Source organism: Aptenodytes forsteri, unplaced genomic scaffold (assembly GCF_000699145.1).
Source record: "Aptenodytes forsteri isolate BGI_AS27 unplaced genomic scaffold, ASM69914v1 Scaffold465, whole genome shotgun sequence".
Lineage (NCBI taxonomy): Eukaryota > Metazoa > Chordata > Aves > Sphenisciformes > Spheniscidae > Aptenodytes > Aptenodytes forsteri.
The window spans coordinates 36,819-50,737 of NW_008795039.1; the positions used below are offsets into that span (position 1 = coordinate 36,819).

The 13,919-nt window shown below is 35.6% G+C and overlaps 1 protein-coding gene across 1 annotated transcript in view; it reads right to left on the reverse strand.

The window, feature by feature from the left end:
- LOC103896923 (usherin-like) overlaps window positions 1-13,919 on the reverse strand; it is a gene marked incomplete at its 3' end in the record, with an annotated part of 118,972 nt that overhangs the window by 32,922 nt on the left and 72,131 nt on the right. The window contains exons 10-11 of the mRNA XM_009276851.1: window positions 5,120-5,315; window positions 4,189-4,319 (exon numbers count right to left, since the gene is read on the reverse strand). Coding sequence (XP_009275126.1) covers window positions 4,189-4,319; window positions 5,120-5,315 — 327 coding nt within the window. The remainder of the gene's footprint in view (window positions 1-4,188; window positions 4,320-5,119; window positions 5,316-13,919) is intronic.

Sequence of the window (13,919 nt, forward strand, 5' to 3'; positions counted from 1 at the left end):
CACCAAATACCTGAGAGTATTCTCAGTATGTCAGCTTTGGGAACTGAAAATTGAATAAGCAGCAGTAATGAAGTTCCTTCTCACTCCCCTGCTATCTCTTCTTGTCATTGCATATGATGACTTTCAAAAGTCAGTAGCTTTCTCCTACTTCTGCTCAAAATGTAAAATGAGGTGTTTACCCTCTGCCCGTGACACTCCAAAGAGTGAGAGTGGACCAAATCCCCAAAACAACTTGAGAAACTATCACAGAAAACCAGCATTTCCATGGTATCAAACCCACCAGAAATGAAGTCGTGGAATTATTTAACAAAAAGCTCATTTCCCTTCATTTTAGCAATAAGATTAAAGGCATTCCATGAAGGGAAATCCAGGATTCAGAATACACACAGTGTTTCATAACTCGATTTTTTATGGACTCTACTATGCACATGAGCTTTTCATTGACACATTTGCATCCTTTCTATTCCTTAGTCTATTTGATATATCTGTTGACTGAAATACCCTTAATTAACTGCTTTACCTATGTTCTTTCCCTTGTAACACACATTCCAGTTATTTATTTATTGCCAATCACAATAAATGGGTTGAAAACTGTGTAGGTGGAAAAATGAGAACAGGGGAACGCTCATTCTAATTTTAGATCAAAGAATTTATAAACACAGAAGTAAAATTATCAGAAATAAAGATACTACTTTGGTTTAAAATACGTATGCATACACAGCTATTAGCTAGCTTTTCCATTATGTATGAAGAAAATGAAATCAAACATTCACAACTCTGAGGGAAAAAATGAAGAAATTCGAAAGAGCAATATTTAGGGAGCACACAGAAAGGTGAAATCTGAAGCCTGTTCAAAAGCTTACTTGGTAGCACTGGAATCTGTTTTCATTTGACTCCTTAGAGAAAACAGTAACTAACATTTTGTTCATCTTCATGCCTTAGAAAGAGTTTTCTTGCAACATGAGACAATACAGCTGCCACCTTGACAGAAGGCAATTAAGCCTTTGCAACTCTGAATATCCTCTGCAGTAATGTACAGCTTCTTTGCACCAATAAGTATATGATACATATTTATTTGCATGTTAAGAGTAAATTTTTAAAAATCAGCAAAAGCTGAGTAAAGAAAGATGCCTCATTTCACTGAGACCAGAATGGTACTTCCAAAGGCTAGGTAAAAGCAATAGCAGCACTTTCAGCTTTGCCTAGAAACAAATGCCCTGGAAAAGAGTGCTTTTTTTCACGCCATTATATATGGCATATTATAATAGAATCATGAAAGGACTACAAACTGCTGTGCCTGATTGAATATGTAAGCATTTGTAGAGCAGTCTGGGTAAAAAGCAGCACAGGAAAATGAGTCAAGGACTGTGGTATAAGGGCCAGAAGAAATTAATCTCCAGCTCTCCATACAGAACAAGAATGATCACATCAGCAGTATTCTGGCAGAATTTTCTCATGTGTGAATGGTTAGGGAGAAGGGAAGAAGGCAGCCAATTCTTCTCTCACTCTCATAAAACTCAGGCACCTCAAATAATTCATCTGGACTTTCTGATTGTTTGAAGTATTTTGTGACATACGTTCACAAAAAGGATGCAACCAACACGTATCTTTTCTACACTGATTATATGTCAATAACCCGCAGAGAAGTGGACAAATTTTATCAGGCTGTAGCAATTCTCTCTCCTGTACCCACCAGTCTCAAGGGAAGACCTCTCTGCAAAAAAGGTCTAATGAACTGCTCACAGATGCACTGCTACACCACTCTTCTAAAATCCCACTCATTACGATAAGCCATAAAGTTATAACTTTGAAGTTTTTAATATGTTAGTTCGCACTTTAGAATACAAATGAAGTTACACATTGGTCCGTAAGTGGGCATGGTCTACAGATGTACGAGAACTGAGAACCTATGCAAGGGAGAAACGCTACGCACCTACACGCATTTCTCACCAAGGGTACAGTGAAATAGGTGAACAGAACAAGCATAAAGTTTCCATGATCAGTCCAAAGAACTGAGATGGGAGTAACAGTGTTACAGTGAGCTCTTCTACCCATCCTGTAAACTGTCTACATTAATAATACTTCATTTGATAAGTAAATATTCTTTCTGTGTGATTCAATAGATTAATTTGTGATTCAATGGATTATTTTTGGAACTCTATACCTCTTGGAACTTAGTAACACAACTGGCACTTTGCAGAAAGAAAAAAAATCTTGACGAACTGCAGAAAATGGTAAGTTAAACAGTAAAAGTGTATTCTGCAGCATTTTTGGCATATTTCCTTGAAAATTATCATTGTGATGTGACAATTAATTTTCATGAGTAGAGTCCTTATTCCTTGCAATTCCATCTTCCGCAGGTCAAATCTGGAAACACTTCCTTCAATGATGCCTTCCTATTTCACGTAATTCATTTCAGCCTTTAGTCCCCAGCCTTATTAATCTATTCTTTAATGCCTGTTAATCATTTCTTCCTGCTCTGCTTCTACTGCAGCAGTCAATTGATGCTTTATTGAGCAATACAGTCGCCCCCATTTCTCCCATTTTATCTCCCCGTTCATACTTTCATAGTCAAGCTTGATCAACATTCTTGTATATTTCACTATAAAGCAATGATTCCTGTAAACTATTCTTCCTCTGATTATTAATCACAACTAAAGTTGTTTTAGGTTAACATTTCACCACAAAGGATGGACATGCAAATCAGCATTTGCTTTCATTTTTCTTATACCTAACTACCTAACTTCCTATACCTAGTCCTAACACGATATCTGTGTTTTTCAAGTTTTTTTTCATTTCTGTGATGCTGGCAAAAAGTATCATCTTCAGAAGACAAAAAATTACAAATTAATTTTTATTTGTACTACAGGGGATTATTTTAAAAAACACATTGTGCTAAATTTGCATATCGCTCAGCATATGCACCGATGCACGAGTCCTGTGAAGGTACACTGAGTCAAACTGGGCAGGTATTTGTACCACTTTTGAATCAAGGATGAAAATACAACAGGATCCACAAGACCTTACTGTTAAATAAAATGCAATAACAAGAGACATCATATGAAAAATGCTAGAGATTGTTTTATGAAAAAGTTTGGAAAAAAGAAAAGATGGGAAATGTGGCAACAAGCTGAAGAAGTTCTATCTCAATTCCCTGTAGAACAAGTTGTACCTGTTAAAATATGTTTCAGACAAAGAATTTCCTAATTCCTAACAAAATTTGGATTTTGGCAATGGACAGGACATATGTGAATAGAACATGAGCCGCAATATATCTTTAATGTATGTTCAAGACTTCAGTCACTTTTCCTGCTTTTTTTCGACATGCATGTTTTGAAAGTTAGATTTATTATCGGACTATACGTCTTGCACGTCAATGAGGTCCACAGGCTTAAAAAGTATAGCTGATGGTGTTCTCTTTTCAGCATTGCTTTGTGGGTTTCTTTTTTCTTTTAAACGAACTTTATGAATTAAAAGGGAGATCAATCCTTGTCTTATTACAGGGAAAACTAGCTTAATTTTAGTTCAGTTTCAGACTCAGCTTATTGCCTGAATTTTCAAAATCTGTTAGTAATTTTTCAGACAGCATCAAGACCTTCAAAAACACTCAAAATTTTCAAAATGTTAGTAATTTTTCAGACAGTATCAAGACCTTCAAAAACACTCAAAACCTGGATGTTTCAACATTACTGAGTGCGCAGGTACCTATTAGTATCCCAAAACTACTATTCACTTCCAAAAATTCATACAGCATCTTTTATGTCTGTTGCTGATCTAGATGAAGAACTCTTCAACAGTACATCTCAAATTGCTTTCTGTGTTTTCTCGGCTTTCAGTCTCTGGTGTAAGTCAATTATCATTTTGAAAAGGCTGAACTTAAGCATTTTTTATAAAGTAGTTACCATCTAAATACACTTCGTAAAATCTTACTGCTGTCTACCCAGCTGATTAAAATGTTTTGTCATTTTTCTGTATTGAGGCTACTTACATTATCACACAGGAGGCTCTTATTTTTGGTGCCTGTTGCATAACAGTCACAGGGTTTGCAAACATCGATGGCTGAAAGATCTGCACCTGCTTGTCTGTAATGGAAATCCTTGCACAGCTCACAGTTCCTTCCTGCATGCTACCGCTGTCTACCCAGCTGATTAAAATGTTTTGTCATTTTTCTGTATTGAGGCTACTTACATTATCACACAGGAGGCTCTTATTTTTGGTGCCTGTTGCATAACAGTCACAGGGTTTGCAAACATCGATGGCTGAAAGATCTGCACCTGCTTGTCTGTAATGGAAATCCTTGCACAGCTCACAGTTCCTTCCTGCATGAAAGAAAGGTTATGCATTATGGCTTCCAATTCATTAAAATTAGCTGTATAATTCAAAATTAAAGACTCTATTCCTTTGATCGAATTCTATAATTTTCAGGACGTCCATTTTAATGCACCTTTCATCCCTGCCTGCCAATTTAGTGATCCAGAGCATATGAAACAATGAACCTGTTACAAACTATGTTTTACTCCATTAAACTTCCATCTGTTATATAATACCACACTTATATAAAAGCTGTGCCATGCAAATGCCTATACATTTTTTGGAAAAATTATCGTTGAACCTGAAACTTTTCTTTTTTCCCTTTACTAGACAAAGCCAAGAAAAAATGAAATAGAAGAGAACTGTTTAAAAAAAAAGTATTCAAATATATCCCTAACACAGAATAGAAACTTTTACTCAATAAGCAAGAAACTGACATTAGAGCAAAATTTGACATTTTTAATATGTAATCTGTTAAACTGGTTCTATTAGAAAGACGATATTCTGGATTTAAATGCTCTAGTACATGTAATGGAAACAGCTTTGAAACGATACGTTCTAATTACTTATTAGATTGTGTTTTGCACGGAAGATTTTATACCAGATTGGATCAAATTTTAGCAGCATTTTCCTGTAGCTTAAGTGTTGACACAATTGTAATTACTGCACTATCTGGATAGTTCAAAAATACATACACATGAGAATTTATCGGAATGTCAGCCATCGAGCATTACTAATTTCAGCTGACGCAAGACTTAGCCAAAAAGTGACGTAAAACAAGCAGTCCATTCTCTTTTGTGTGACTTACCGGCTGTGTTGTGTTGACAATTATCACACACTCCACCGCTGCCTCTGTAGTGTTCCTGAGGAAAAGGGTCCATTGCTAGGTCATAGTGGCAGCGTACTGCATGGCTGTAACATTGACAAGGTTTGCAATTATAGGCATGAACTTGGTCACCTGGACGAAAAGGCTTGTCATTGTACAATGGCAAACAGCGATCGCACTGAAATAAAAAAGAGAAAACACTATTTCTTTAGCTTACAAGAACACTATTATGCTCTCTATATTCACGTTTCGTTCTATGTGCTCTCCCCCATTTAAATATTAAAAATATTGGTTTTAGAAAAGTAAGAAAGCATATAGGGAAATAACAAAACCATCTTTTTTTTTTTTAATCTTTTTAAGTTACTTCAACAACAGATTAAAATCAAGGAAGGTGGGCAGAAGAATAAAATTTTAAGTATTTAGATACCCACAGGCTAACGTCCTGAGATTCAGATTTAGTTAAACCTCTAAAGATGCAAAATGGTGCCTACTGTGTTTGAGGCACAGAAGACATATTCACCTAATGCATCCATTTGGATGCATTTTAAACAATCTCTGTTATTCTAGTTTGTATTGTAGTAACTGTAGTTTGTACAGTTACCATTTGACCTTGTGAGTGAAACAAAAGGCCTCCTATGGCCAAATATGTGATGTTGTACAGACTATCTGAAATATCAGTGCTTAATGTGCATTTATCTCATGAAATTTTCAAGAAAGAAATTTTAAATAGAAAACACAAATCTCTACACCTATTAATCTCTGTCAAGTTATATTTTAAATATGACACCAATGCAATACTAGGATACCAGGTACATTGTTTAAAGAAAGACCTAAACAAACTATCTTGTTTTCCTCCATTCTTTTCAAATTTATTAGATACAAAGACTAACAATATTCAAGTACTTAATTAGCTTAAATCCAAACCAGTAAAAATATTTTTAAGTAGTTCAGGAGCACCTCAGAAGCTCACTTTTTATTTGGATGAACTCACAATATTACCTTCTAAGTAGAGCTTTGTGAAGAATGTGAAGTTGGAATAATCTTCAGTTCATAATAGACTCTACAAAACTTCAAGGAGAAAATTTATTGGGCCTACTGGTTCATCAAGAACTAAAAACAAATTGGATTTCTTAAGGTTAATGAATGGATAGCATTTTGGGCAATTACATTCTCTTTATGATAACCAATCCAACTAGTTTTTGTGAAATTGTCTCAAAGAATGGTACATGTTGGCACTGGAGAGATGTTTGTTTAGAAGAATTTTTTTAATTTAACTGGCATTACTAAAAGTCCGTTACCAAAATACTGGTGCCTTAATGGATCTACGAAACAAAAAATATTGCACTTATAATTTCCATCTTTCAGAAGGAATTGAAATGCTTCAAAACAAGTTGCTTCTGTGAAGTATTTGGGCAATTTCTTTCTTCTTAAGTTCCAGAAGTGTGCTCATCTTTCTTCATGTCTACTATTCCAAGCACTATTATAATTATTTATGCCCAGTGTGCCTACATCACCTACGCACTGATCATTAGGAAACTATACTGAAGTTTCTAAACTGTTTCACTAACAGCTGATGCTGGGAAAGCATCAACTGTGAGTAAAATTAACTGAATTAGAAAAGATAAGGTTAAGATAGTCCAAGAATTGTGGAGCAGTCCCAACTCATAACAAAAGCAACTTGGGAGAGAAAAATGAAAGCATAAGAATTTATCTGCTGAAATTTAGTTTTAATTAACAAAATTAACAGTAAGGGGTAAGATAACAGTAGCCACTGCACTTTTTTGCAATCTTTTAAAAACAAAGCAAAACAGCAGAAAACGACAACATCACCACAGTGAGAGAAAAAGGAGGTTTCAGGATGAAAATTAGCAGGGCTTCACTTGAGACCTTGAACTCTGACCTTTGTTTATCAGAAGAATCACTGCCTAATCGTGATTAGCCCAGTAAGTACACAGAGGGGAACGCCTTGACCATAACTGGTACACAAGTTACACAGCTTAAACTTATTCAAGTCCTTCCCTCATTCACATCCATCTTTTCTCTCTCTAGTCACTCCCTTTGTCTCTACATTGAGGAAAATCAGCATTACACAGCACCAGCAACATGAGACAAGAGTGTTCATTCAGGCATTGCACAACTTGGGAAGCGCAAGAAAGAAACCCGAGCTCCCAACCAAACCATCCCACAGATGCAGCTTCCTCCTCGCAGCACGTCTACGGAAATACGTCCTCCTTGATAGGAAAACAGTACAGGAATAGCTACCAACCTGCCAGACCTGAATTTCCATTTGTGTGTGGCCAGCCAAATGGTGGCTGAGAGCATTCGTCACTTCATTTCAGATTTAATCTTAGATCAGTTACTTATGCACACCTGTGCTTGCACCTATTGTTAAATGACACACAAGCACTAAGGAGTAAGAGAGAAAAAGATGGCATTTGACTACATAGCACGGAGCCTCTTTGAACCATGTCTCTTGCTCTGTGACTTTTAAAACTTTGACAAAACTTTTTAAAAGCCTTGGCAAAAAAGTAGTCACTCAAAAGTTGGCAATGACTGTGAAACAATTGCTGTTCTAGCAGTTGTCACACCTGTATGCATTAAAAATGTGCACTGGACCCCCCCCTCATCCTGCTGAGTTTGTCACATCTTTATTAGGTTAAGAATTGCATTTAACTTCCAGACCTGCTGTGTTTAACTTTCACTTTTGGTAGCATGATGATGTACATATGGCAATCTTCAGATCTTCATTCACCAAATGTAAACTCTGCATTTGTCCAAAGCACAGTTGTTGAGATTTTCAAAGGTATCGAGAAATTCAGGTTTCGATTCTTGGCTACCGCGTGTAAAAAGGATAGGTAAATTCCCAAAAAGCCTTTGACAAATCTGAACAAGGTCTAGCGGTAGATTTACAAAGAATGTTAATTCTTGACAAAACAAGCCTTTCTCCATAACCGTAAAACCCACAAACGTGCAGAAGTCCTTATTCTCAGTTACATCAGAAAACATGTTAAATATATGGCTTTCCCTATGGACAATAACAAACATGTCCTCTTGATATATAGTATCTGAACCACTCACCTTCTGTGAAAACAGTTTTCTGAGAAAACATTACATGGAGCCAGATGGTCAAAATACCTAGCTCATCTTGGCCCACTTCATTAGACTAAAATTATGATTAAAAACTTATTTCCAATAGTGAATTCAAGAATTTTTTTACTAAATTATTAAAAACTTACCTTCTCAAAATTCCTGAATCCACCACACTTACGGAAAGATCACCAGTGACTTCAGCCTAAGCCCTTACGTGCCAAGTTCCTTAGTAGTCACTAAGAATGCTGAGGACAGTGCCTCTGAAGAAACAGTCAACAAGTACTCAAAGAAATACTTCAGAAGGCAACAGTAACAATACTTTAAGACTTGCAATAAGTCATGATCAACTAGAACCTTCTGTTCTAACACTTTTAAAACATCCAGCTGCTTGCCTCTGGGTGGCATCCTTTTTTTTTTTTTTAATGTTATGTTATGTGGAATTTTTTCCTTTTTTTCTTTTGCTAACCTGTGTAGGAGTTCCCATCTCACACCCGTCAAAGTTCAGTTGCAATAACCAGTGTACATACACACCTATAATACTTATATTATACATATGCTTCTATAATATACATATGTCATTAACAGTACACAGATTTAAAAATCAGCTGAAATTATATCAAGATTAGAATGCCACTTTCTCAGGCATTTTGAAACGCTGTCTTGTCTTTGAAAAACTCCATTATGTGTATCACCCAACCATGTTTGTTTATGCTGCCCTGTAAGTGTTGACTATAATAGGATAGTTAATCACATACTATTTTTTCCTTCCTACAAGATCCCAGTCTGTACCCAAATGGACAGTGTGCTTTCACTCCATTTAGCTTCATTAGCCAAATAAATATGGCTTCTAGGCAATATCTATGCCAGTGTAGCTTAGCCCTGCACCGAAGACAGTCATCTTAATTTGCCCATGGCTTTTCCTCAGCATCCTCACTACAGCACTTGACTATATATCAAGACCACATGTTAGCAGAGCTTTGAACCGTATCTGTCTCTTGTGAACTCCCCAAAGACCAAAGAACTTTTAAACTCAAAAGCCAGGTTTTATTGGGACTAAGGAAGACAGAACAGAAATTAAGAGTGTCTTATGGGGTTCCATTGTAACACTCCATGTACCTTAAAAGGATGCAGCATAATTTTAGAAACTAAGCACAGAAGTAACAAATGGTTTACAAATACTGTATGCCAAATAGCATTCTCAGAAAAGATACTACTGCTGCTTTGCAATGGCAAAGTGACTGACAAAGAACCTGACTGGCAAAGAACGCAAGTTCTACCATTCTGAATGCCAGATTCCAATAATGGGACACAACTGAGATCTCAAACACTGGCACAAATGTTGTCAGGCAGCATAAGATATATTTCTACTCAACTCCTCTTTCATTTATGCTTTTTTTTGGTGAAGTTACTTGAAGCCACGCTAAGTCCTACAAAATCAAAGCGTATGCAACCACACTAATTCTGACAATCAGGCTGCTCAGTAAATTAATTCACACTTAAATTCTCCAGGATTAAAATTCAAAGCTCTTTTCAAATGAGGCATCCACTCCATCTAACTCTCACTTAGACTCCAACTCTGTAGGACTTCTGTAAAATAAAAGAGAAGGGGGCGGTATGTTTTGCAGCTGATGAGTTCGGCATGTGTTCTGTTCTACCAAAGCTCTGACTTGCTCGGGATATTAAATTGTAAGAGATCTTGTGTTTATTTTTCCCTCTTTCTACCTTGTCTATTTGGACTAAGCCTTTGAATTCCATTCTCCTGTAGTATTAGAGAGTGCTGTAGCCACAGTTACTAGATAGTCTAGGGTTAATTTCACTCTTCCGAGGAAGCTATTGCATGGGATTTTTTATTATTTTTTTTAAGAATAGGTTTTTTGGACTTCTGTGGAATATGTGAAAAATTATAGAAATTCAATAAATATATGTGAAACTATGATTTACAAGAGCTACTTCCAACAACAGTGAAGCAACAGCCCAGTTGTGTCTCAGTTTTCTTTCACATTAAATGAAATAAATATCCTGCACAGTGGATAAGTCCCTGAAAAACCATTTTCAGACTGGAACAGCCTTCCTGATTTCTGAGAGGTAACAATGACAACCATAACGCTAGTTGCCATCTGCCTACCTCTTAAGTAAAACTTACAAATGTCAGATCAAAATGTATAAAGGATAATGACCACTTCACAATTCCTTTGGCATGTCACCACCTGTGCAACAAATCACGGAGGTATCTGAGCAACAAGTTCTTTCAGTATTTCAGCCATGCTTGTACACAAATTGTTTTAAAAGCCTGGATCTCTGAACTGTGAAATTACACCAGTTTTCCAGGGATGGATTCATGGACAAACCCATAACTTCCACAGACGTGTCAAAAGTTATCTAAAATTTTCAGGCAGGTAAGACTACTGAACTAGGTGCCTTTCTGCTTGCTGTTTCCTAAAACTCCAGTCAACCATCTGCCTTCTTGATTTCCTTTGTTTTATTCTGCTATAACCAGCTTCTGCCCAGGCCTATCCTCTGGATACACAAATTATGGCACAGAGCTTACCAAAAAGTGCATTTTTTGCTAGCTTGCTTGCTTCTGCAAGCTAGAAGTCTTTGTTATTAAGTGAGTGACCACTTACTACAGTTAATATTTACAGCTCCTCAGGTACTATGTGTCATTAATTCGAACATCTAACACGATGATACAGATTGACCTTTAACTAAGATTTAGACAGATTCTTCTGTAACAACATAAAAAGCCTTATTTATCCAATTCTTGGTAAATCAACAATGCCATATCCAGTTTTCAGACAGCAGATGTTTAAGACCATTAATTATCTGCACGGAAAACTCTGAAGACCTGAAGCCTTTACTGTATCCCGTCACACTCTCATTTCCATTCATACCCTCTCAAGCATTTATCAGAGTTGCTTGCTTTATTTTAAATTCTATTTTCTATTATTATTTCTACAATTATTCCTGTATATTTTGCCATTACCTTTGTCTATTAAGTTCTGTATGACCGATTTAAAGGAGGCTCTGAGGCTGTAAGGTAAGGCTGACCTTGTTCGATTGTCTTCTTTTTTCATGGGCTGTTTCCGTTTTTTCATGTGACATCATGCAAAGTTTTTGAACATACTATTACTCATGTCTATAAATTAATCTTTGCATATAAATGTTACCAAAATCCAGACTCTAACTCTTGGTGCCTCAGTTTCCATTTGTAAAAGGCAGAGCTATTTCCCAAAGCAGGACACAAGGCATTTACAGAACACTTTGTAAGTGAAGAAGCTGAACATTTTTTTCATAAGATGAGAGACAAGCTCTGTGAGGATTTATTTCCTCTTCTTTCTTAATCTGGTCCCTCAACATCTGCAAGTCCTTCTTAAGCATTCCCTTCTTCCCATCATTTCATATTTCATAGCAACATATTTCTTCATCAAAACAGAACTCAAAAAAAAAAAAAAAAAAAGAAATTCCATTTGGTATGTCAAATTTCATAACATGGTGATGCAAATTAACTAAACTAGATTTCCATTTGTAATGAATTATGCAAATTTTTAGATTCTGGTATTGCTTTGCTGCGCAACAGCTATTCAGATGTATACGCCAGATAAATTCAAGATGGTAATTTTAGTTGTATTAAGTATAAATGTGACAAGGACATACTCTGCCATATGTTAAGAGCTTGTCAAGGGATCTCTGATTTCTGGACCAAGATACTAAAAAAAACCCCAAACCAAAACCCTTCTTATACACCCTCAGTTGTGGTGACTGACTCACTGCTAGCACAGGACAAAAGTTAAGAAAAGACTGTTTGCTCACAGTGCAATTTCGTCTCAAAAAAATTTGCCCCCTCCCCCCCCAAAAAGTTTATATTTGGAAAGTTCCTTCATCAAATGCTTAATTGAATCCAAAATAGTAATAAAAAAATAATAAATGCCTAGTTCACTGGGGTGGGAGCCTGAGAAACATAGGTGCAAGTCTATAAGACAGGAGTTTTATCAATGCCAATGATAGTCAAAAATCAGTATGGACTTTGGCTTTGCTTTTAAGTTTTTGCCTTACAAAAAATCAAAACCTTTAAGCTGTTTGGATTTCATGTAAATCCTTGATAAAATTCAAAGTAATTAGTGATATATTTGCAAATATTAATCCTATTTTATTACTACTTCTATTTTATTTCATATTGAGTAGATACTGACATGGTCATTAAAGAATGAGGAAAATAATTAAACAACATCCTTATTCTACTCTGAATGAATACAGTTAATTCAAGAATTTCAATTATAGTTACAATGCATATATGCGAAATCAAAAACGTGACACTCGCTGGAACAACCCATTAACATTGACAAAAAATATCTGATAAGGCAGATACATCATTAAAATGTATTTGGTTTGTTTTCACAAGGTAGCAAGTCTTGCAAGAGTGCTTGGTGAACTTCCAGATCTTATTAAATATTTATAATTAATCCCTACAAAGTAACATTTCACAATGTGTGTTCTAATTAAAGAGACATTGTCAGTTTGAATTTTTTTTTTAATTTGACCCATCTAAAAACTTCAAATTTCTATTCAAATCCCATTTAGACTGTAGATCCTACACTTCTGCTTAAAAAAACTAGAAAACTTAGATCCCCTATGAAATTTTTACAAAGATCTTTCACATGATCGTAAGCGCAGTATCAAATGCACTCAGGTTAACACCTACTGCTCTGTTCTAGCAAGCACAGACTGCTTGGGAGTTTTTTGATGTGAGATTAGTCTCCCCTTTGCTACTGCTGTTGCTATTCCATAACCTCTTCTTAATTTTTAGAAAGCCTATTTCCAAAATGCTTAAATGTAGGCAAGGAACACAACACGTACTCATGATGGAAATCTAACATTCAGTGGGATTGTGGGATTCATTCTTTCGATGTAACTCATTCTTTCTTAACCTCATCTTCTTTTCTTTTTCTTTCTTGGTTTTTTTGGAGATAAATAATTAATCTAGGGACAGAATCTTTTCCATTTTTCTAAGCTTTCTTCTACATATTTCTCTAGAAGACCTTGACTTATACCAAACATCACCATCTTGGTTCTCCCGTGGCCAAGAATTATAAAACTAGTAGGAAAATTGTAATTTTGCAACTTGGTAAGTTTCAACTACACACTACACTTCACAAAATCCCTCTTTATTGAGAAATGCTGTTATTAAGAGCAGAGCAAAGCAATGATAAGAATGTATTTTCTAGATCGTATCTAGATTTTTTAATATGGCCTTTTAATTAATTCCAAGAAACTTAACCTTAATATCGACTATCTGAAAATACAGAGCAGTAAAAAGTAATATTAAGTTTATTCTTTTATTAGAACAATCATGTTGCTACTACAGATTATTTTAAAGAAAACCAAATGTCATATATGACTGTAAAAGTATGGGAAATTGTCATTTCCAGGCTGTCCTTAAATAAATAAGTTCAAAGCTCAATTTTCAGTGTTTTAAAAAGCCACTACCCAAATCACTCCTTAGATCAAAATAATGAATAAAACCCCCCAGAAAAGAACTTCCAAATAAATATGTATAGGCATGTCTCAGTATTTTCTTAACTGTGCTCAACTGTGCAAGAGACATTTAAAATCAAGTCCAAAATGTTTTAACTCTTCCTATGTTAGACATATTTTGTAAAACTGCATTAAAAGATCTCATTCTTAGCTGAAGTCA